Consider the following 21,270-nt stretch of genomic DNA (forward strand, 5'->3'; position numbering starts at 1 on the left):
AAAAAAAGATAATGGCATTGACAAGAGAATGACAATCTCTGAGAAGTTATGAATACCATTAAGTGTTACATTTACGGCTTATTTTACTTGAATAGGTAGAAAGGAGCACCTGGTATCCAGTAAATGCAAGTTTGAAGGTGTGTTTCGAGCACTGCACTACGCTGCCTCTGCAAGCCCAGCCGGCAACCAATCTGATCTTTGCTTTACAGACACACCTGTTTGGGACCTTTCCCCATGTACTAACATTCAGCAACAGCCCTGAAGAAGGGGGGGGGGTTCTGTTCCCCAAAACACGTTTGCTTGATTTGTTACTCTCAACTCACCTTCAAACTTGCATTTACTGGATCTCAGGTGCTCCTATTCTACCTATTCAAGTTCACATGCGGGAACGACCTTAAGGCCGTGTCTAGAGGCAGCTGCCCAGATCCCCATAAAGGGCCCACAGATACCTTCCTTCAAGCTGAGCATAAACTATGCTCACGGTATCATCCATCAACCCTGAGTGACTGATTGAGTCAGTCCAGTGTGATCTCAAACCCTAAAGACTTTATTTAACGGGCATGAATAAAATATTTGTCACCTGATCAGCTTTAAGTAGGTAAAGTGTTCTCTTTCTAAGATAGACATTGTGATTGTAATATAGCGGTCTTTGGACAGCATGTTGATTTGAGCTGTGCAAACTGTTGGAGCTATATAAATATGGTTTTATAATTTCAAAGAAATTGGATTGTACCAGCTGTTTATTATATTGAGGTGTATTTACTAAAGGAAAAAAGACTGTCCATTTAGAAAAGTGACTAAGTGAATGTTCACTCAGTAAATAAGTAATGGTTTAATAATAATAATTTAATCGTGTGAAAGCAAAACCCCTCCTATGCACATAACTGAGAAGTTTGAACGCATTTTCCTTACTAAGCTAAGGAAACAATTTCTATTTTAATAAATCAACCCTATTGCTTGATGTACAATCCTAATTTTCAAAGCTGTATCGTGCAAATACATTTATCCACCAGCTTTTCCAGACCATTCTGAATTATAACTAAAGTTTCTTTACTTTACGCTTATTTATATTGCAGTTTAAATAAAAAGATGCTTATACTGAGGAAACTGAAAAATACTGTATGTAAAGATTAGTCTAAAATGAAATTTTTTAGCAAATAACAAACTTCATTAAAAAAAAAAAAAAGAAAAAAAGACAGTGATTGGCAGTTTTATTGCTACCGCTCTGCATAATTTGTACAGTGTAAAATGCTCAGTGAAGGATACGTAAATAGCTTCTCTCCAATCAACTTGAAGTAAACATTGCAATATACTACTTTATCTTCGGACACATTGGGAAGCTCATAACCATACTAAAAAAAAGAAAGGGAAATAATACTGGAAAAAATATTTATATTTTATTTGCATAACTCAATTTTGTGAGCATTGGAAACCTTTTGCTTTTAGTAGATATACTAAATGTATACAATAAAATTCAGACATGTACTACTCTAGGCTGCTGCACGTGCTGACACATGTATAAAGCGCTTTATAACACTTCTTTCACTTAGGGACTACTTTACACATGTACACCATACAGTGTTGGGGTAGTTACTCAACAAATGTAACTAGTTACTAGTTACTAGTTACTTCTGTAAATTGTAATGAGATTACTTTACTAGTTACTGCATTTGAAAAGTAACTTCACTACTTATTACTTTACTTTCCTCTTTCTTAATTGACCGTGTAGAAGAAGATACATGACACTCTTTCTGCATAGAGCTTATTGTATAAACACACGCTTCGGGAAACATGAGAACAAAACCTGAAAAAACAGAATAAAACATAAAGTGCAACAAAAAGTCATAAACTTCATCCCTCTCGATTCTTCGAAATAACGATTGTATCGCACGGCTTGGGTAACGCAGGAAAGCGCGTTCCTATAGCCTAGTAAAGTAGTGTAGTTACTTCCTATAACCTAGTAAAGTAGTGTAGTTACCAATATTAGTATTGTAACTAGTTACTTTACTTAGTTACCAAAAAAAGTAATGTAGTTACTGTAATTAGTTACTTTGTAACTAGTTACCCCCAACACTGACACCATACACCTTGCTGTCAGAGGAGACAGACACACTAACAGGGAAAAAATGCTGTTCCCAACAACATTTCATAAACCTGTTGGAGTCTTGTCCATGGTAAATTCTGCCCTCACATCGTTCAACCCCAATTCCAAAAAAGTTGGGACGCTGTGTAAAAACAGAAAATTCAATGCACACAAATACAGAATGCAGTGACTTGCAAATTTCATAAAACTAGATTTTATTCACAATAGAAAACACATCAAATGTTTACACTGAGAAAATGTTCCATTTCCTGTTTTCATGAAACAAAATCTCACCATTTATAGCCAACTTTAGCGTCACTAGAAAAGGCAGTGTCAGTTAGATCCTCCCACCCAGCGTCTGTTAGCACCAGATTTCCCACCGCCCTATCACAGTCATACTATAAGATGCTGATCACTGCTTTACAGCATAGTGTCTTTAGCTGCGTAAATTCCATTATATTCCATAGTTAGTAGACGCTATAACTTTCAAACAAATCAATTAACCCCTTTGGGCCAGCTTCCGACGTCCCTTTAAGGGTTTTAGAATGCCGGGAGAAGGGGCTTCTGGCCATGTGACTGCCATGATTGGCTGTCACGGCGGTCACATGATTGGAAAACTGCTTGTAATGGGGAGATTTCTGTTAGCCGCTGGTCACTGTGCCAGGAACACAACATCTCGCACGCTCTCAGCACAGCTTTATCGGCGCTGATGCACGCAAATATGCAGTTGCTTGGTGCCAAGGCCCGGCCGCTGAAAGGCCACATATTTGCAATTTATTAAAACATTTTAAAATCCAGTGGTGAGCAAAGAGGACCAAATGAAAGCTCCTTTTGTGTGAAAAAGTATGTAAATTTCATTTGCGCACAGTGTTGCATGACAATGTAATTGCCAGTTAAACTAGCGCAATGCTGGATAGCAAAAAATGCTGTGGTCATCAAGGGGGTAAAAACCTTCCGGAGGTCAAGTGATTAATGCTAGCATGTGCCAGTGAAACCCAGTTTGTAGATGCTAACTGTAAACTGCCTAATGCACTAATTATTACTTTAACAGCAGTCTAGTAATGCACTCACAGAGACCTTGCTTCTGAAAAAAAACTCAAAAATTGTTTAATGGCAATTAATAGAAGATAGCTGCCAGAAATGTAAGCATGCCTCTCAAAATAGTTAGGTAGCAATAAAAATAAACAGTTAACATAGTCTTTATTACCAGCATGTTCCAATGAATCTGAAAATCTTTGTAGGATTTGAATGGAGTCTCTAATGAAATGTTATGACCAATGCTTACAATTTGACCCATTTTCATACTGCAACAAAACAAAACAAAAGCATTTAGGCTCCGTTCACATGTAGGCGTTTTGGGGCATTTTTGGGGAGTTTTTCTGCTCTAGGATCAGCTCTCAAAACGCCCAACAAGACAAATCCTATTCATTTCAATGGCCCCTGTTCACATATGAGCGTTTTGACGCTGTGAGCAAAACGCCCAATGCTCAAAAAAGTACATGAGCTTCTTTTTGGGCAGATTACAGGCGTTTTCCATTGGTCTCTATTCAATCTAAAAACGCCTGCACAAAAAACGCCTGTAAAAACGCCTGTAAATCGCGGTAAAATCGCGGTAAAAAACGCGCGAAAACGCTACGCTCAGGTGTGAATGTAGCCTTAAATTCGAGGCAATAATAAAATAAACAATTATATAGAAATAAAAAAACAAAACAAAAAAAAGAAAACAACATGAGGTCTATTTATCAAATATTTGGCAATTCACCTGTAAATACCTGACATTTACCCATTATATGTTTAAAATTCAGTTTATAACATTATTTGTTGCAATAGATTTGGTCAACTTTCAATGGGCATTTGCTCAGCAACTGAATGGTAAAAATACCATTCCTTCATATTTTTTCTTCAATGGGAAGGATGCCTTATTGTACATATTGGGATTTGCTATGCATTAAAATAGAAGTATTCGCCTGGTTTTTATTTACAAATTGTGGTTTTCAAGTGATTTTTTTGATTGGGAGCTGAGCATTTGGGCCATTTCCATGCTGTGGTAAGGTGACCATGCTCTCTTTAAATCTTTAGGTATGTGTATAGCTGTTGATTTGTGGGATGGTGTTCTAGAAAAATGACACATTCTTCCCTACAACTGATGCAACTCTGGCATTGCTGGGCTTGGTGGAAGACTGCAAGGAGCAGGCAGCTTCTGCTGAATTGAATATGTTGGCCTCCCTAAAGGTGAGACAGCCCTGCCACATTAAGATTGTCTTCATCCCTTTAATGTCCTGCCCCATGCAGAGGTGGTGGGTATTGTATGTTTCACCCTGCCATGCTGAAGTTGCTACAACTGGTTGGAAATGTTTGGAGCTGCAAATGAAGCGGATTGCTTGCCCTATGAAAAGTCAGAGCATTCCTGCATTTTGTGGGTAATGGCTCATTTCAGTTTGGCATGAGTCAGGAAGCTTTTTCCAGTATAACAACAAAAGTATTGCAGACAGTGTTAAAGCATATGCTGTATCCTCCTTTAATCTCTTTCCACCGATTTGCAGCCTGGATGGGATGCCACATGGCTGGGTGTAAATGATTCGAGCAAGGTGATCTGTGAAGAGATCTTTAACAGCTAAAATCCAGCTACATAGCTCTTCTGTTTCTTTTAATATTCCAAATGTAAAAGTACAAGATTTAAATCCTCTAATGAACTCCATGTTTAATAAAGAGCCAATGTGGCTTGAAACGTTTTTATTTTGAAGGATGTTTAATATTGCACTGCTACATTTGAAAAAAATAAAATAAATTAAAGAGCTATGAAGCTGAGTTTTTGCTGTTAAAGACCTCTGTGCAGAACACCTTCCTAACCAAAGTGAGACATTTTATCTCGGAGTACCAATGGGCTGACTGTCATTGAACAAAGCACGTGATTGATAAGGTTTGTGTGCACTCTATACTGCACTGAATGCAATTATATGCATACATATAGCACGTGAACCTTATGACAAAGGTAGGAAGCTTACAGGAATGGAAAGCACATCCATTCCCAAAACATTCTGGTTATGTGTGACGTAAACATGTATTGTGAGCAGCCATGATGCCTTATTATGATACACTCCAGCCTGTCACTTTTAAGAAGTAATTTGCCCCTTTTTTATTTGTTAAGATGGTCCTTCCCAACACATCCTGACCCATGTTAAAACCCAACCCAATTCTCTAGCATAAGGGTACGTAATATCCCCTTGCTAGCATCCCCTTCTGGATTAAATCACAAAGACAAGCCACACATTATTGTCAGCACTTTCATAAAAGTTTATGGCTTTGGATTTGCACACTGGAAACCCCACATGGGAGCTACCCCTCTGGCATGCTTCGAGACAAGTTTAGTCATAAAGAGGAGTCAGAAGGATGTCCCTGAAAAATATATGGGGGGGGGGGGTATATTTCTGAAAAAGACATTGTGTGGAAGAACATGCCCACTGCCCTTCAGCATTAAGCCCAGTGCGTTGGTGGTAATCCCCACTTTAAAAGCATCCCCCAGTGATGAAAAGCTGTGAGCTGGTATACAAAACGCGGGAGGCCTGTATGCTCACCACTCACTTTCTATGGGGATAAGGAAAACAAAGGATCGGTACTGGTTACATTTTTAATAATGTAAAAAAATAAAAAAGATCATATATTATTTATCTAAATAAACAAACACACAGCATGCTCCCTGAACTAACCAGCCTAACACCAAGCATTCGGGCTGGTATCCCCATACCCATATCAAGGGAGTAGTGAGAGTGCACCTCCCTCCCCCCCCCTAAGTTGATTTGATATCAAACTCCCATATTTAATGGAGACAACCTGAAATTACTTAAGATGGTTATATTTCTATTTACTCTACGTGATACCATTATTTGTCATATTAATGTACCAATTCTCTTTGTACCACCATCTTCTGTTTTCTTTCAATAAAAGTTTGTATACTAAGTTGATATGAGCCTTTGTGCTCTTTAAAATTGCAGGGGTACTTTTATATGGGTTCCCCAAATAAGTTCACCATGAATGCAAGCAAGGAATGTAAATAATAAAAAAACACACAACACCATTTACAAAAATATAGTTATTAATCTAGTTTAACTATTTATATTTGCCAGCTATGTCTGAGGGTGTCCCACGGTGTCCATTAAGCTTTAGCAGGTAAGAAGGGAAAGGGAGCACAGATTCCCCCTTTTTCAATATTTAACCCCCATTTTGAGCATGGAGGAGATTCGGCACTGGGCAGAATTTTTGAGCAATTAAAATTATGGCTAAAGGGGGAAATTCCTTACTTTTCATACACGAAACCTGCCAATGCTGGAAGGGCACCAAGGGGGACCCTCGCAGTAGCACTGGTGATGGAGAACAACCTGGTTCCTATTGGCATCGGTGCTTTAGAGGGGACCCCTGTTGTTTTAGGGGAACATCTCACAAAGCATCCCAGTGCTGAAAATGTATGTAAACTGGTTTCAACATAGCAGACGGGCTGCATGCTCATCGCTCCTCCCTTGATATGAGGATATTATCACTGCATGACTGGCGTGCTGGCTGGTCCTGGGAGGTGGGGCACTTTTTTATACATTTATAGGGCTGCTCCACGTGGTGCATTAACATGTGTATTAACATGCTGCAACGCTGAGCGCTCCGATCCCTGCTCCTGGACCGGAGCGCTCGCGCCGTTTGTCCCAGATCCACTCACCTGTGCCCGCTCCGGCTCTCTCCTCCGCTCCCCGCTCACGTGGTTCCCGGCGTGCGCGTCCTTGCACCATAGGGCGCACGCGCGCCGGCTGTTTGAAATATAAAGGCCCAGTGCACCAGTAATTGGTGCCTGGTCCAAACCTCCCTTCCTGTTTCCTGTTCTCTGTTTTCTGTTCTCTGTTTCCTGTTCTCTGTTTCCTGTTCTCTGTTTCCTGTTTCATATATAAGTGACCTGCCCCTTCTTGCCCTTGCCGGATCTTTGTTGCCTTGTTGCCTTAGTGAAAGCGTTACCTGTGTTATCCTTTGCCTGTTGCCGAACCCTTTGCTAACGACTACCGCCTCTGAACCTGTGCTGCCTGCCCTGACCTTTGCTACGTCTGACTACGCCTCTGCCTGTCCCTCTTGTACTACGCCTATATCAGCAGTCGGTGTTGTTGAGCCGCTACCAGAGGACACGAACTGGTAGTTACCGCCGCAGCAAGCCCATCCCGCCTTGCGGCGGGCTCTGGTGAAAACCAGTAACTACTTAGAACCGATCCTCTGGTACGGTCCACGCCAATTCCTCACTGACACAGCGGATCCACTCCCTGCACCGCTCCTGCTACCAGTCCGGACCCTGACAGTAAGATCCGGCCATGGATCCCGCTGATGTGCCTCTGCCTAGTATCGCGGACCTTACTACAGTTGTGGCCCAGCAGTCGCAGCAGATCGCTCAGCAAGGTCAACAGCTGGCACAGTTGACCGCCATGCTGCAGCAGCTTCTTCCAGCACAGCAGCAGCCGCCTCCACCGCCTGCATCTGCTTCACCACCGCAGCCTGTGGCCACCGCCACTTCTAGAGTTCGTCTGTCCATGCCGGCCAAGTACGACGGTGATCCCAAGTTGTGCCGCGGATTCTTATCCCAATGCTCCCTTCACCTGGAGATGTCGGCTGACCAGTTCCCCTCGGAGCGAGCCAAGGTGGCATTTGTCGTTAGCCTGCTTTCGGGGAAGGCCCTGGCCTGGGCTACACCGCTTTGGGACCGCAACGATCCTGCCACTGCCAGTGTCCAGAGTTTCTTTCAGGAATTCCGGAGTGTTTTTGAGGAGCCAGCCCGGGCTGCCTCAGCAGAGACTGCATTATTGAACTTGTCCCAGGGGAGTTCCTCTGTCGGAGACTATGCTATCCGTTTCCGCACCCTGGCTTCGGAACTCTCCTGGAATAACGAGGCGCTCTGTGCTACCTTTAAGAAAGGCTTGTCCAGCGCCATAAAGGACGTCCTGGCCGCACGAGAAGTCCCTACCAACTTGAGTGACCTCATCCATTTGGCCACCAGGATTGACCTGCGTTTTGCTGAGCGACGAGAGGAACTGCTACAGGAAAAGGGAAGTGCTCATCCCAGATGCTTTCCTCGTCTGGCTCCTATCTTCCAGCATCCACCGCAACCCTCTTCTGGGCCTCCCGCCGTGGAAGCCATGCAGGTGGATCGGTCTCGCCTGACCACGCAAGAAAGGAACCGCCGTAGAGACGAGAACCTCTGTTTGTACTGTGCCAGTACTGAGCACTTTTTAAAGGACTGTCCTCTACATCCAAACGCGTCAGTGAAACGCCCGCACCTAGTCAACGTGGGAGAGGCGTTGCTAGGTGTGAATACCTCCTCTCCACGCATTACTGTCCCCGTGCGGATTTCCGTGTCCGCCAAAATCTCCTTTGCTGCCTCTGCCTTTCTGGATTCCGGTTCAGCCGGGAAACTTCATCGACACCTCGCTGGTGAACAAGTTCAACATCCCTGTGGTTCATTTACTGAAGCCCATCTTCATCTCCACAGTTAATGGAGAGAGACTCGACGGTATGATGCAGTTCCGTACAGAACCCCTCCAGATGGACATCGGAGTCCTGCATTCTGAGCGATTGGAGTTTTTTGTGTTACCCCATTGCACCTCAGAACTCCTCTTGGGTCTGCCCTGGCTCCAGCGCCATTGTCCCGTTCTGGATTGGACCTCCGGAGAGGTTCGAAGATGGGGTTCGGCTTGTTTCGGCAGATGTCTCAAGTCGGTACGAGTCAAGTCTGCACCTGTTATTTCTCCTCCTCCCGGTCTGCCTGAACCATATGCAGATTTTCCAGACGTTTTTTGCAAGAAACAAGCGGAGGTGTTGCCTCCACATAGGCCATATGACTGCCCCATTGACTTGCAACCTCGCACTATGCCGCCTAGGGGAAGAATCTATCCTCTCTCCCCTCCAGAGACTCTAGCCATGTCAGAGTATATCCAGGAGAACCTGCAGAGAGGGTTTATCAGGAAATCCTCTTCTCCTGCCGGAGCAGGATTCTTCTTTGTTGCGAAGAAGGACGGTACCCTTAGGCCTTGCATAGACTTTCGGGGTCTCAACAGCATTACTGTAAAGAACCGTTACCCTCTTCCCCTGATTACGGAACTCTTTGACCAGTTACAAGGCGCCAAGTACTTCACCAAGTTGGATCTCAGAGGGGCCTATAACCTTATTCGCATCCGAGAGGGTGACGAGTGGAAGATGGCTTTTAACACCCGAGACGGGCATTTTGAGTACTTAGTCATGCCTTTCGGACTCTGTAACGCTCCAGCGGTCTTCCAGGAGTTCGTTAATGACATTTTCCGAGACCTGCTCTATACCTGTGTCGTGGTCTATTTGGATGACATCCTCATCTTTTCTACTAACTTGGATCAACACCGTGCTCATTTCCGCTTAGTACTCTCCCGTCTCAGGAAGAACCGTCTCTACGCTAAATTTGAAAAGTGCTTGTTCGACCGTACCAGTCTTCCCTTTCTGGGTTACATCATTTCTGCCAAGGGACTACAAATGGATCCTGCCAAACTGTCTGCCATCCTGGACTGGCCTCGTCCCTCTGGCCTTAAGGCCATCCAGCGATTCCTCGGATTCGCGAACTATTATAGACAGTTCATCCCGCATTACTCCACCCTTGTGGCACCAATTGTAGCCCTAACCAAGAAGGGGGCTAACCCGAAATCTTGGCCGCCCCAGGCCGAGAAGGCCTTCAGTGCTCTTAAGTCTGCCTTTGCCACCGCCCCAGTTCTGTCCAGACCGGATCCTACTAAGCCGTTCTACCTGGAAGTTGACGCTTCCTCAGTTGGTGCTGGTGCTTTGCTCAAGCAAAAGACTATGAGAGGCAAGTCGGTTACTTGCGGGTTTTTCTCGAAGACTTTCTCTCCCGCTGAAAGAAATTATTTTATTGGGGATAGAGAATTACTCGCCATCAAGCTGGCCTTGGAGGAGTGGCGGCATTTACTGGAAGGATCAGTACATCCCGTGAACATCTACACGGATCATAAAAATGTATCTTACCTCCAGTCTGCTCAGAGACTAAATCCTCGCCAAGCTCGCTGGTCTCTATTTTTTGCCAGATTTAACTTCACTTTCGTCCAGCGAGCAAGAACCTCAGGGCTGATGCCCTCTCTCGTTCGTCTGATGTCACAGGAGAGGAAGTCAAGCCACAGCACATTGTGCCCCCGGAATGTCTGGTCACCGTGGCACCTATAGACTTGCGTAACCTCCCTCCCGGAAAGACCTATGTTTCTCCCCGTCTTCGCCTAAAGGTTCTTAAGTGGGGACATTCTTCTCTTCTCGCAGGACATCCTGGCGTCCGAAAGACTCTACAACTTATTTCCAGGAGATATTGGTGGCCATCCTTGGAGAAGGACATCTCTGAATTTGTACAGTCCTGCTCTGTATGTGCCAGAGACAAAACCCCTCGCCAAAGACCCGCCGGCTTTCTCCAGCCACTTCCCATACCAGAGACCCCTTGGTCCAATATCGCGATGGACTTTGTTACGGACCTACCACCATCTCACGGGAAGACTATAATTTGGGTCATCGTAGATCGCTTCTCGAAAATGGCGCACTTCATCCCGTTGCCAGCCTTACCATCCGCACCTCAGTTGGCCAAGCATTTCCTCCGACACATCTTCCGGTTACACGGCCTGCCTTCACATATTGTCTCCGATAGAGGAGTCCAGTTTGTGTCCAAGTTCTGGAGGGCTCTTTGTGGACGGCTTAAAATCAAGCTGGATTTCTCTTCTTCATACCACCCCCAGACCAACGGACAAGTAGAGCGGGTCAATCAAATCTTGGGCGACTACCTTCGCCACTTCGTTTCCTCCCGTCAAGACGATTGGGTCGACCTCCTCCCGTGAGTTCTCCTATAACCACAAAGACTCTTCCGCCACCAACAAGTCTCCCTTCTTCGTGGTTTACGGTCGTCATCCTCTGCCTCCTCTGCCGTTATCCTCCTCCTCCGGTGTACCTGCAGTGGATGACCTGGTGCAAGACTTTTCTGCCATCTGGCGTGAGACGCGCCTGTCCCTCTTACAGGCCTCATCCCGCATGAAAATCCAAGCAGACAAGAAACGTCGGTCTCCTCCTGTCCTGGTTCCTGGGGACAGAGTTTGGCTCTCCTCCAAGTATGTCCGCTTCAGGGTTCCTAGTTACAAGCTTGGTCCTCGTTATTTGGGACCCTACAAGGTCAAGAAGAGGATCAATCCTGTGTGTTACCAACTCCATCTCCCTTCCTCCCTTAAAATTCCCAACTGTTTTCATGTCTCCCTCCTCAAGCCTGCGGTCTTTAATCCCTTTTCCCCCAAGAATCTTCCTCCCACGCCTGTATCCGGTACCTCGGATGTCTTCTCCGTTCAGGAGATATTGGCCTCTAAATTGGTCAGGGGGAGAAGATATTTTTTGGTGGACTGGGAGGGCTGCGGTCCTGAAGAGAGATCCTGGGAGCCAGAGGAGAATATCTTGGACCGTAACCTCATCCTCAAGTTTCTGGGTACCAAAAAGAGGGGGAGACCAAAGGGGGGGGTACTGTAACGCTGAACGCTCCGATCCCTGCTCCTGGACCGAAACGCTCGCGGCGTTCGTCCCAGATCCACTCACCTGTGCCCGCTCCGGCTCTCTCCTCCGCTCCCCGCTCACGTGGTTCCCGGCGTGCGCGTCCTTGCACCATAGGGCGCACACGCGCCGGCTGCTTGAAATATAAAGGGCCAGTGCACCAGTAATTGGTGCCTGGTCCAAACCTCCCTTCCTGTTTCCTGTTCTCTGTTTCCTGTTCTCTGTTTCCTGTTTCCTGTTTCATACATAAGTGACCTGCCCCTTCTTGCCCTTGCCGGATCTTTGTTGCCTTGTTGCCTTAGTGAAAGCGTTACCTGTGTTATCCTTTGCCTGTTGCCGAACCCTTTGCTAACGACTACCGCCTCTGAACCTGTGCTGCCTGCCCTGACCTTTGCTACGTCTGACTACGCCTCTGCCTGTCCCTCTTGTACTACGCCTATATCAGCAGTCGGTGAGGTTGAGCCGCTACCAGAGGACACGACCTGGTAGTTACCGCCGCAGCAAGCCCATCCCGCCGCAGGGCTCTGGTGAAAACGGCGGGCTCTGGTGAAAACCAGTAACTACTTAGAACCGATCCTCTGGTACGGTCCACGCCAATCCCTCACTGACACAGCGGATCCACTCCCTGCACCGCTCCTGCTACCAGTCCGGACCCTGACACATGCGTTATGGCATGTGTTACTGTCCACTGAGCTACAAGTGAATAAATGATCTTTTTAGCAAATCAGCACACCAAAATGCACAGTATAGGAGTTGTGGTGTGCTGCAGGGCATTGTGCTCAACTGTACAATCCATTAAGGTGCAATTGACAATGACTGGCACTGTAATACAGTGCACATAGATCAGGTCAGCTGCAATGTGTTGCAAAAACATGTTACCACAATGTTTTGCTGCAATGCACATGTGCATTGTTTCAATAAAAAAAAAAAAATATATATACATTTAACCCCTCTATTGATCAAACTGAATAAACACAGTTTCAGCACCATCGTAAACATATCGGTAAAATAATAAAAAGTAAATTCCTGTTATTGAACAAGATTTGCCCAAACATTTTTCAGAATTTGAGCCTCATGCACACAGGACATTAATAAATGCTGATTTTAGAGGCTTTTGTTTCTGCCTCTAAATACCCCTCTATAATAGCCTATGTGTCCATGCACACATAGGCAATTACAGGCATTCAGATGCAGAAAAAACCCCCAGGGCAACCGTGTTCAGGAGAGGAGCATTTTGCTGCAAAAAAGCCTAACGCCTAAAAAACACTCAAATCGGAGCTCCACCCAAAAAGTGAAAGATTCACTTGTTTTCTTCCTTCCCCCCCTCCGGTGCCACATTTGGCACCTTTCAGGGGGAGAGGGGGGAGCTTGGGCATTTATGCATTCCAATGGCCAGAATAAATTAATATTCTGGCCAGTGAAATGAATTAACTCCCAAGCACTTAACAAGCCTAGCGCATTTTTGAAACCAGGCTTTAGTGCTTTTTTAACATTGCTTTTTTCTCCCCTGGAGCGCAGGCATTCAGGAGAGGAAAAAAAAACGTCCTGTGTGCATGGGGTCTTGACCAGAAATAACATAAACGTAACATAAATAAGAATATAAATTACATTCCAGTTGGCAAAATTTGAATATGCAAGATTCGCACAACAAATGCCTTCACAATAAATCAAGTGTGAATGCCAGCAGAAACTGATGGGCGAATCCTGTCAAATCTTATAACATATATTTATGTTGAATTGTGACTAGGTGAATTTCCCAGTGAATCCCTGCTAATTAAACTCCTTGAGTGATTGTTTACTGCAACAAAAACAGTTGTGCGTTAAACATAATTCCTGTGTCTGAAGTAAGCTATACCTAGGTAAGACGTAGCACCAGTTATTCGGAATGAAGTGTCTTTGAATAACGAAGCCTGGATCATTTACAAAGCTCTGCAAAGTACCAGTTGAAACATTAAAATCGGACAGCTAGGAAAAAAAAAAAAAAAAGAATATAACTAACCTTATACCACAGCGCACAAACAGTGTTAGTAGCAATAAATTTACAACATGTGTGTGCCCAAACGCTATATCAGTGATGCAAATACCTTCATTACCATACAATAATGTGCATATACCAATATCAGTGCCAGGTATATCTCTATTTAAATCTATTAATATAAAACTCCTTTGAAAAAGACCCCATCAGCATTGATAAGCAATCAGTGCGAATAACTCATGTGCAATCTCAAAGTTACAAAAAATATGTTATAATAAAATCAATTGTCCGTATATTGAACAATCAAGTATCCAGTGAAAGTCAGTGAAGATTAATCAAATTAAAGTGCCGGCTGTTCTGTGACTCTCATGCAGCAAACTGTGTTCTACACCCCAACGTGCTTGCACTTACCAGAGAGCGTGGACCCCTTAGCAGTACTGCATGTGGGTCTGACAGTCTTTTTTTTTTTTTTTGATTATAAACGTTTATTGAAAATAAATGAATACAAAAATATATATGCATTGTCAATGATAAAATATTAATATTACAAGAGCAGTATGAAAATCACATGTCCTTAATAATGAGAAATATAAACAGTAACCGCCTGGAGAGGATAAAGCTAAGAATATGTTAACATCGTCATAGAGAAGGCATTTCAGGTCTGACAGGTAGAGATAGGGTAGGATTTTACATGTTAAGCCATGTGAAAACATGCGTGATAGAGCTAATACTTCTAAAAGAGTAACTGAAAACAACCTTATAATGGGATAATGTAGATAGAAACATGTTCATTAGGACATATGTTGGGCCTCCCGTCTGCCTCAAGAGGGGACGCCCTGTCCAGTCAACCATTAGTGAAGCAGAAGGGATTATCTTTCCAGCTTATAGGGAAGTCTGGAGCGTACCACATGTTAAGCGAGTAAGGAGCATTTATAAATGTACCAGGGGGTCCATTTTTGATCCCATGTTTTTTTGGAGTTCGTAATAGAATGATGATATGCTTCCATCGATCTAATATCTTCTATTCTATGGTTAACCAGAGCATATGGTACATTGGGTTCTTTCCATTGTTTAGTTATTGACCATAGCATTGCGACACATAGTGTATGTATCAGACGGGTCAATGGTGTGGACACGTCTGGGATACCTTTAAACAATAGACATTGTGATGGTGTTAGTGTAAGGTTTTTACTTGTGATTTTCGCACATGCGCGGAATATTTCCGACCATGTGTCTTGTATTTTAGGACAGTCCCAGAATATGTGTTTAAACGAACCTGTATCATTGCATGCTCTAAAACAGTTCGAGGAGACATCTGGATAAGTTTTGTTCAGTTTTTCAGGTGTGTAGTACCATCTAGTACAGAGTTTCACGGCTGTCTCCCTCACTCCCAGTGATCTGGTCGAGCCGCGTAGGTTCAACCACATGTTTTGCCAATCCCTAGCCGTAAGGGTTTCCCGTAACTCCAATTCCCAATCTGTCATGTATTTCAGTTTTAGCTCAGTATCTTGTGGATTTAGGGTGGAGTATAAGGTAGAGATATGGCCTCTACCCAGGGGGTTTTTCAGGCATATTTGCTCAAAGGTACTGAGGGGAGTTCCAGATGGCTGTGCATGAAAGGAGGTGAAGTAATTTTTGATTAATTCGTAGTTTAATTTTTCAGATGAAGGAATGTTAATGTGTTCTATCAAATGCTGAAATGAGTACATGATTCCTCCATCAAATAGGTCAAATAACGTGGTCAGTTTGTTTTTAGACCACCATGTAAATCGGTGAGGAGAGTGAAATGCCTCCTTGAATCTGGGGTCCCCCAAAAAGGATGCACCCAATTGAGGGTTGGAGGTTAAAGAACTTTGCTTATTTGCAAATCTCCAAACTTTAAGGGAGTCTGAAACCACGGAGTTACGGGTAGAAATTGCATGTATAGGGATTGTTGGGTCCCATAGCAGACCAGCTAAATGGAATGGAGCAATCGAATGTGCTTCAAACGAAACCCATGGAGAGTTCGTAGGTTGAGTGTGCCAGTATCCCAGCTGGGAGAGCCTACAGCTTATGTAATAGGGCCAAATCTGAGGGAGACCCAAACCCCCCGATCGTTGGTGTCGATAAAGAATGTTAGCAGCATATCTGGATTTTTTGTTACCCCAAATGAATTTATTGATAAGTGATTGAAGTTTGGAGATAAACTGTTTAGTGAGACATATTGGTAGAGCTCGAAAGAGATATATTATTTTAGGAAGGATGGTCATCTTAACTGCTGTTATCTTCCCCAAAAAGGACAGAGGATAAGAGGACCATATTTGTAGTAAACTACGAATCTTGGTCATTAAGGGAGGGAAGTTGGATGGGAATAAGGATTTATATTCCTTGCATAGCTGTATGCCAAGATAAGGGATGGAATCGGATGCCCACACAAAAGGAAATACGGCTTTTAGGTTCATGATGGTTCATATTAATAGTTAGACCTGATACTCCTGCGAACCTCTCCAATATTATCAACAAATTTGGCAATGAGCGCAGAGGGTCCGGAATGAAAAGTATAGCATCGTCTGCATAAAGGCTTAATTTATATGATTCTCCGCCCTTCTCATACCCCCCCCACCCCTTCATGTCTTCTGATAGCTATAGAGAGTGGTTCAATGGCTAGGGCAAATAGCAGAGGGGATAGGGGACATCCCTGTCTAGTGCCCTTGCCCAGTGGGAAGAAGTTGGAGTTACAACCTGTCATTCTGATCCTAGTTTTGGGGTTTTTATAAAGGGCCGTGAAACCATTTAGAAATTCGCCTGTGAGTCCAAACCTGGGGAGGAGATGTTTAAGGTAATCCCAGGAAACACTGTCAAAGGCCTTGTGGATGTCAAGACCCAATAGTAATAATTGTTTTTGTGTAGGTTAGCATCTTGTATGACGTTACAAGCCAATCTAATATTATCCGTAATTTGGCGGTTTGGGATAAAGCCTGATTGGAAAGTAGAGATGAGCTTGTGGATTATATTTGATAGTCTGGCGGCAAGAATTTTACTAAAAAGTTTAAGATCATTATTAATAATTGAGATTGGCCTGAAATTTTGGGGACTGGATAGGTCTTTATTGGGTTTTGGAAGTAATACCATATTAGCTAGAGACATCTCTTCTGGGAACTCGTTGCCTTTTAGTATATGATTGAATAACTGAGAAAGTTTGGGGGCAAGAGTTTGAGAGAAAGTTTTAAAGTAGATGGCTGTAAATCCATCTGGCCCCGGGGCTGAGGAATTGCGGAGAGATTTAATGACCTGTTCAACTTCAGTGTCCGTGATCGGAGCATTTAACCGTTCATAGTCCGATTCCGATATGGAGGGTATTGGGATATCATCTAGCCATTTTTGGGAGTCTAATGGGGCTAATGTAGACAGGGGGGAATAAGAGATTTGAATAAAATTTTTCAAAAATATCCATGACTTCCTTGGGATGGGAGGTAGTCAAGCCTGAAGACGTGTTTAACTTATACACATGTGGTGGTTTGACAGATTGATTTAGTTTTCTGGCTAGCATTGTGGAAGAAGAATTTCCATACAAAAGGAATTTGGATCTAGTATATTTAAGGGATTTCTCTGCGTTTTCTGAGAGTCTGACAGTCTTAATCTGTTAAGTAGAGAGATATCACTTCCTGTGAATTTCTTGTGTGATCACCCCCTTATATAAAAGAGAAGGGATCCAAATAGTGTAACACGTTCCCTTTATTCATTGATATATAAACAGATGTACACTTACAGTATTCCAGATAAAAACCTGCATTCCATAGCCCAGGGGTCTTCAAACTATGGCCCTCCAGTTGTTCAGGAACTACAATTCCCATCATGCCTAATCATGTCTGGGAATGTCAGAGTTTTACAATGCCTCATGGGATGTGTAGTTCCGCAACAGCTAGAGGGCCGTAGTTTGAGGATCCCTACAATAGCCTGTACAATTCAGAGAAGGGCAACCAATTGGTTCACCTAGTGTGGAAACAAGCGCAGCCCGCGCACTACTGCGTGTGTTCCACTGCTAACCAGACGTGGCGTCACTGAGGAGTCGGAATCTGTGTCAACGCGTTTTGCCCCTCCCACAGGGCGTTATCAAGGACATAGATTCCCGGCTATTCAGTGAATATATAGCCATGCACAGACGCTCACATGACTTCATTACAGTTTCCAGTTGGGTGTACTAGGCTTCACAGTCACCCTGTGTAATTCACTTCCTGTAACCATGGCATATTACTTTCACATCCTAACGGTGTAAACACTTTTTAATTAGGTTTTAATCCATAACCAATATCTCATTAATTATACCTACTTATACCTATATCGTGTAGTATTCATTGTACATATTCCTCAACAGAACCTCATATGGTAGAGAATCAATGAGGCCAATGGAGCTATCAAATGGCAGGACGGGATAGACAGGGAGACAGAGAGGCCTGTGTGGAGAGGAGAGGAGGGAGGGAGAATCCCCAGTATGTGTACTGTACACAGCCAGGAGAGATGGTGACCACAGGAGGATGGACAGGCCCATAATAGAGCTTGAGACAAGTTACCCTACCTCTGTTGAAGATGTTTCCACAAAACAGACCCCCAAGCAAACATCTGAGGAGTTTATGTGGAAGTGAGTTTACATGCATAAGGCCCCTTTCACACATGCTGTCCGTTTGTCCATTTTTCATCCATCCGTTGACGGATGAAAAACGGACATCAATGCATCTCTATGTAAAAACGGATGACAACTGATGATCATCAGTTAACATCCGTTGTCATCCGCTTCCGTCAATGTCCGTTTTTTTTAACGGATGAATGCCCTATTTTTCATCCGTCAAAAAAAGGGATAGGACGAAAAACGGATGACAACGGATGAAAAACGGATGTCAACGGATGACAACGGATGAAAAACGGACGACAACGGATGAAAAACGGATAACAACTGATGAAAAACGGATAACAACTGATGAAAAACGGATGAAAAACGGATAACAACTGACGAAAAACGGATGACAACTGACGAAAAACGGATGAAAAATGGATGAAAAACGGATGAAAAACTGATACATTTGACGTGACTGAACTGATGAACTGAACGGACCGTATGTGTGAAAGGGGCCTTACACACATGCTGTCCGTTTGTCCGTTTTTCATCCATCCGTTGACGGATGAAAAACGGACATCAATGCATCTCTATGTAAAAACGGATGAGAACTGATGATCATCAGTTAACATCCGTTTTCATCCGCTTCCGTCACTGTCCGTTTTTTTGAACGGATGAATGCCCTATTTTTCATCCGTCAAAAAAACGGATCGGACGAAAAACGGATGACAACGGATGAAAAACGGATGCCAACTGATGACAACGGATGACAACGGATGAAAAACTGATGTCAACTGATGACAACGGATGAAAAACTGATGTCAACTGATGACAACGGATGAAAAACGGACGACAACGGATGAAAAACGGATAACAACTGATGAAAAACGGATGAAAAACGGATAACAACTGACGAAAAACGGATGAAAAACTGATGACAACTGACGAAAAACGGATGAAAAACTGATGAAAAACGGATGAAAAACTGATACATTTGACGTGACTGAACTGATGAACTGAACGGACTGTATGTGTGAAAGGGGCCAAAGGGGCCTCAAGGAGCCTGCATTACCGATACGAGGATACCAATACCTATGCCATCCACATCTGTTGCCATGGGAAGTGTCTACCTAAGGGGGATATTTTTATGCTCCATAATATTGGCCATTTGGTAAGAGACTTATTTATTTGTCTCCCACACGAGGTGGCACTGAGTGGGGTAGTCACTGTCTATTTATTGGAATTCACCGTCTTCAGTTTGATCTCTAATATACATCATTTATTATATCTATCTGGTGAGGAGCCATTCTTACAGGTGGTGTGAATCACTGCACACTGCTGGGGATTTTCATTCTGTGGGGCCTTTTTCATCCGTTTACCGACACTTGGACTGTTTTTGTGTATTTTTACATATGGACTTATAGCATTTTACATCCAAGATTGGGGTTAATGCTCTTACTGTCACAATTTTGTAATTCTTGTGTTTGATACACATGTTGGTTTGCTGGTTAGCATTGTCACGTTCAATTTTATATGATTGCATTGATGTCAACTTTATTCCTTCACATTTAGCGCACCAGATTCATATTACATATTTTCTTATTATTCCAAATTAGGTTTTTGGAACTTTGGTTGCTGCTTAATTCACATTTACATCAGCCCAACCCCTTTTTATTTTATAAGCTACGCAATAAGGCTATTAACTACAGATGGGGCTTCCCTGCCTGCCTTATTGCAAATAGAGATGGCAGGGTGGCCATTCTCCGCATTCCAGAGGATCTGGAAAAATTCTGCCTTGACCTCAACATTACTCCGCCGGATAAATGAGTCAGTTTCCATATAACCTTCTAGACCTGATGGCCGATTCCTGTTATATGTTCCTGGTTGGTTGGGCTGTTTACTGTTCCACAGTTCTATTTTCTTTAATTCACTTCTACCCCCACAGAAAGCACAGATTCAGTTAAAGCTCCCTTCCATGCTCCTCCAACACGTGAACCAACTGTTGAAAATACTTTTAGCTCCCTTGTTCACACTATCCTTTTAACTTTTGGGACATATGTTTGTAAGGATGGTAAAAAATCTCAATACGATGTATGTACTGTATCTACCTTCCACTTCTTTTTCTTTCTATCTCTATTCCACTCTCTTTACTTTCTCAACATTCTGGGGTGGACCCACCAGTGTGAGTTGTGTCCGAATGCAATGCGAATTCAGCCATACAATCTGTATGGCTGAATTCACATTGCACAGACATCGCATGTGATTTGCAGAGAAGTGCGCTCCGAATCACATGCGATGTCTGTCATCGCACATATACGAAACAGGACTTAAGCTTGAGTCCTCTTTAACTGACACATATGGTAGATATGTCTTTCTGAAAGGTCATTTGCGTAACTTACCATGCACCCTGACAAACGCTTATGCTCCCAACCAGGATCAAGCGGGTTTTCTAACCTCCACTTTAACTAAATTGACTGAATTTGCCCATGGCTGCATTATCCTCGCAGGGGATGTGAACAACCCCCTGGAACCTAAACTTGACACTTCCCATGGCTCGTCACATATCTCACACAAATGCTTAACCTTCATTTGAAAAGACTCCTTGACGCGCAACTAATGGATACGTGGAGAATAATGCACCCTAAAGACAAGGACTATTCCTACTATTCCCATCTCCATAGATCCTATTCGAGGATTGATTATATATTTATTGATCACCACCATTTAGGACTCCTTGTTCACTCAAAAATTGAGACTTCAGCCCTTTCAGACCACACCCCCATACGTCTTCGCTTAAAAATTCCCTCATTACCCATTAAAACTACCAATTGGAAGTTAAATGACTCCCTACTCTTAGATTTGATGGAAAGGACGCAGATTGGAGACAATCTCACCACTTACTTCAAAGAAAATGACAACCCAGGGATTTCCACTGGAGTTTTTTGGGAAGCCCACAAAGCCCACATACATGGTAAGTTAATTGAACTGGGATCCAGAAAAAAGAGAGAATGTCTACCTCTCCAATCTGCCCTTATCCAGGAAATTGCTACCATA

General features: G+C 43.5%; 1 protein-coding gene across 1 annotated transcript in view; it reads right to left on the minus strand.

The window, feature by feature from the left end:
- The window catches only part of LOC309555832 (uncharacterized protein C18orf63), a gene marked incomplete at both ends in the record, with an annotated part of 133,837 nt that overhangs the window by 40,283 nt on the left and 72,284 nt on the right, over nt 1-21,270 (minus strand). The window contains 3 exons of the mRNA XM_082257998.1: nt 1,267-1,352; nt 3,291-3,387; nt 13,506-13,615. Of these exons, the coding sequence (XP_082114124.1) occupies nt 1,267-1,352; nt 3,291-3,387; nt 13,506-13,615 (293 nt within the window). The remainder of the gene's footprint in view (nt 1-1,266; nt 1,353-3,290; nt 3,388-13,505; nt 13,616-21,270) is intronic.

Source organism: Pelophylax lessonae (assembly GCF_965119305.1).
Source record: "Pelophylax lessonae genome assembly, chromosome: 5".
Classification (NCBI taxonomy): domain Eukaryota; kingdom Metazoa; phylum Chordata; class Amphibia; order Anura; family Ranidae; genus Pelophylax; species Pelophylax lessonae.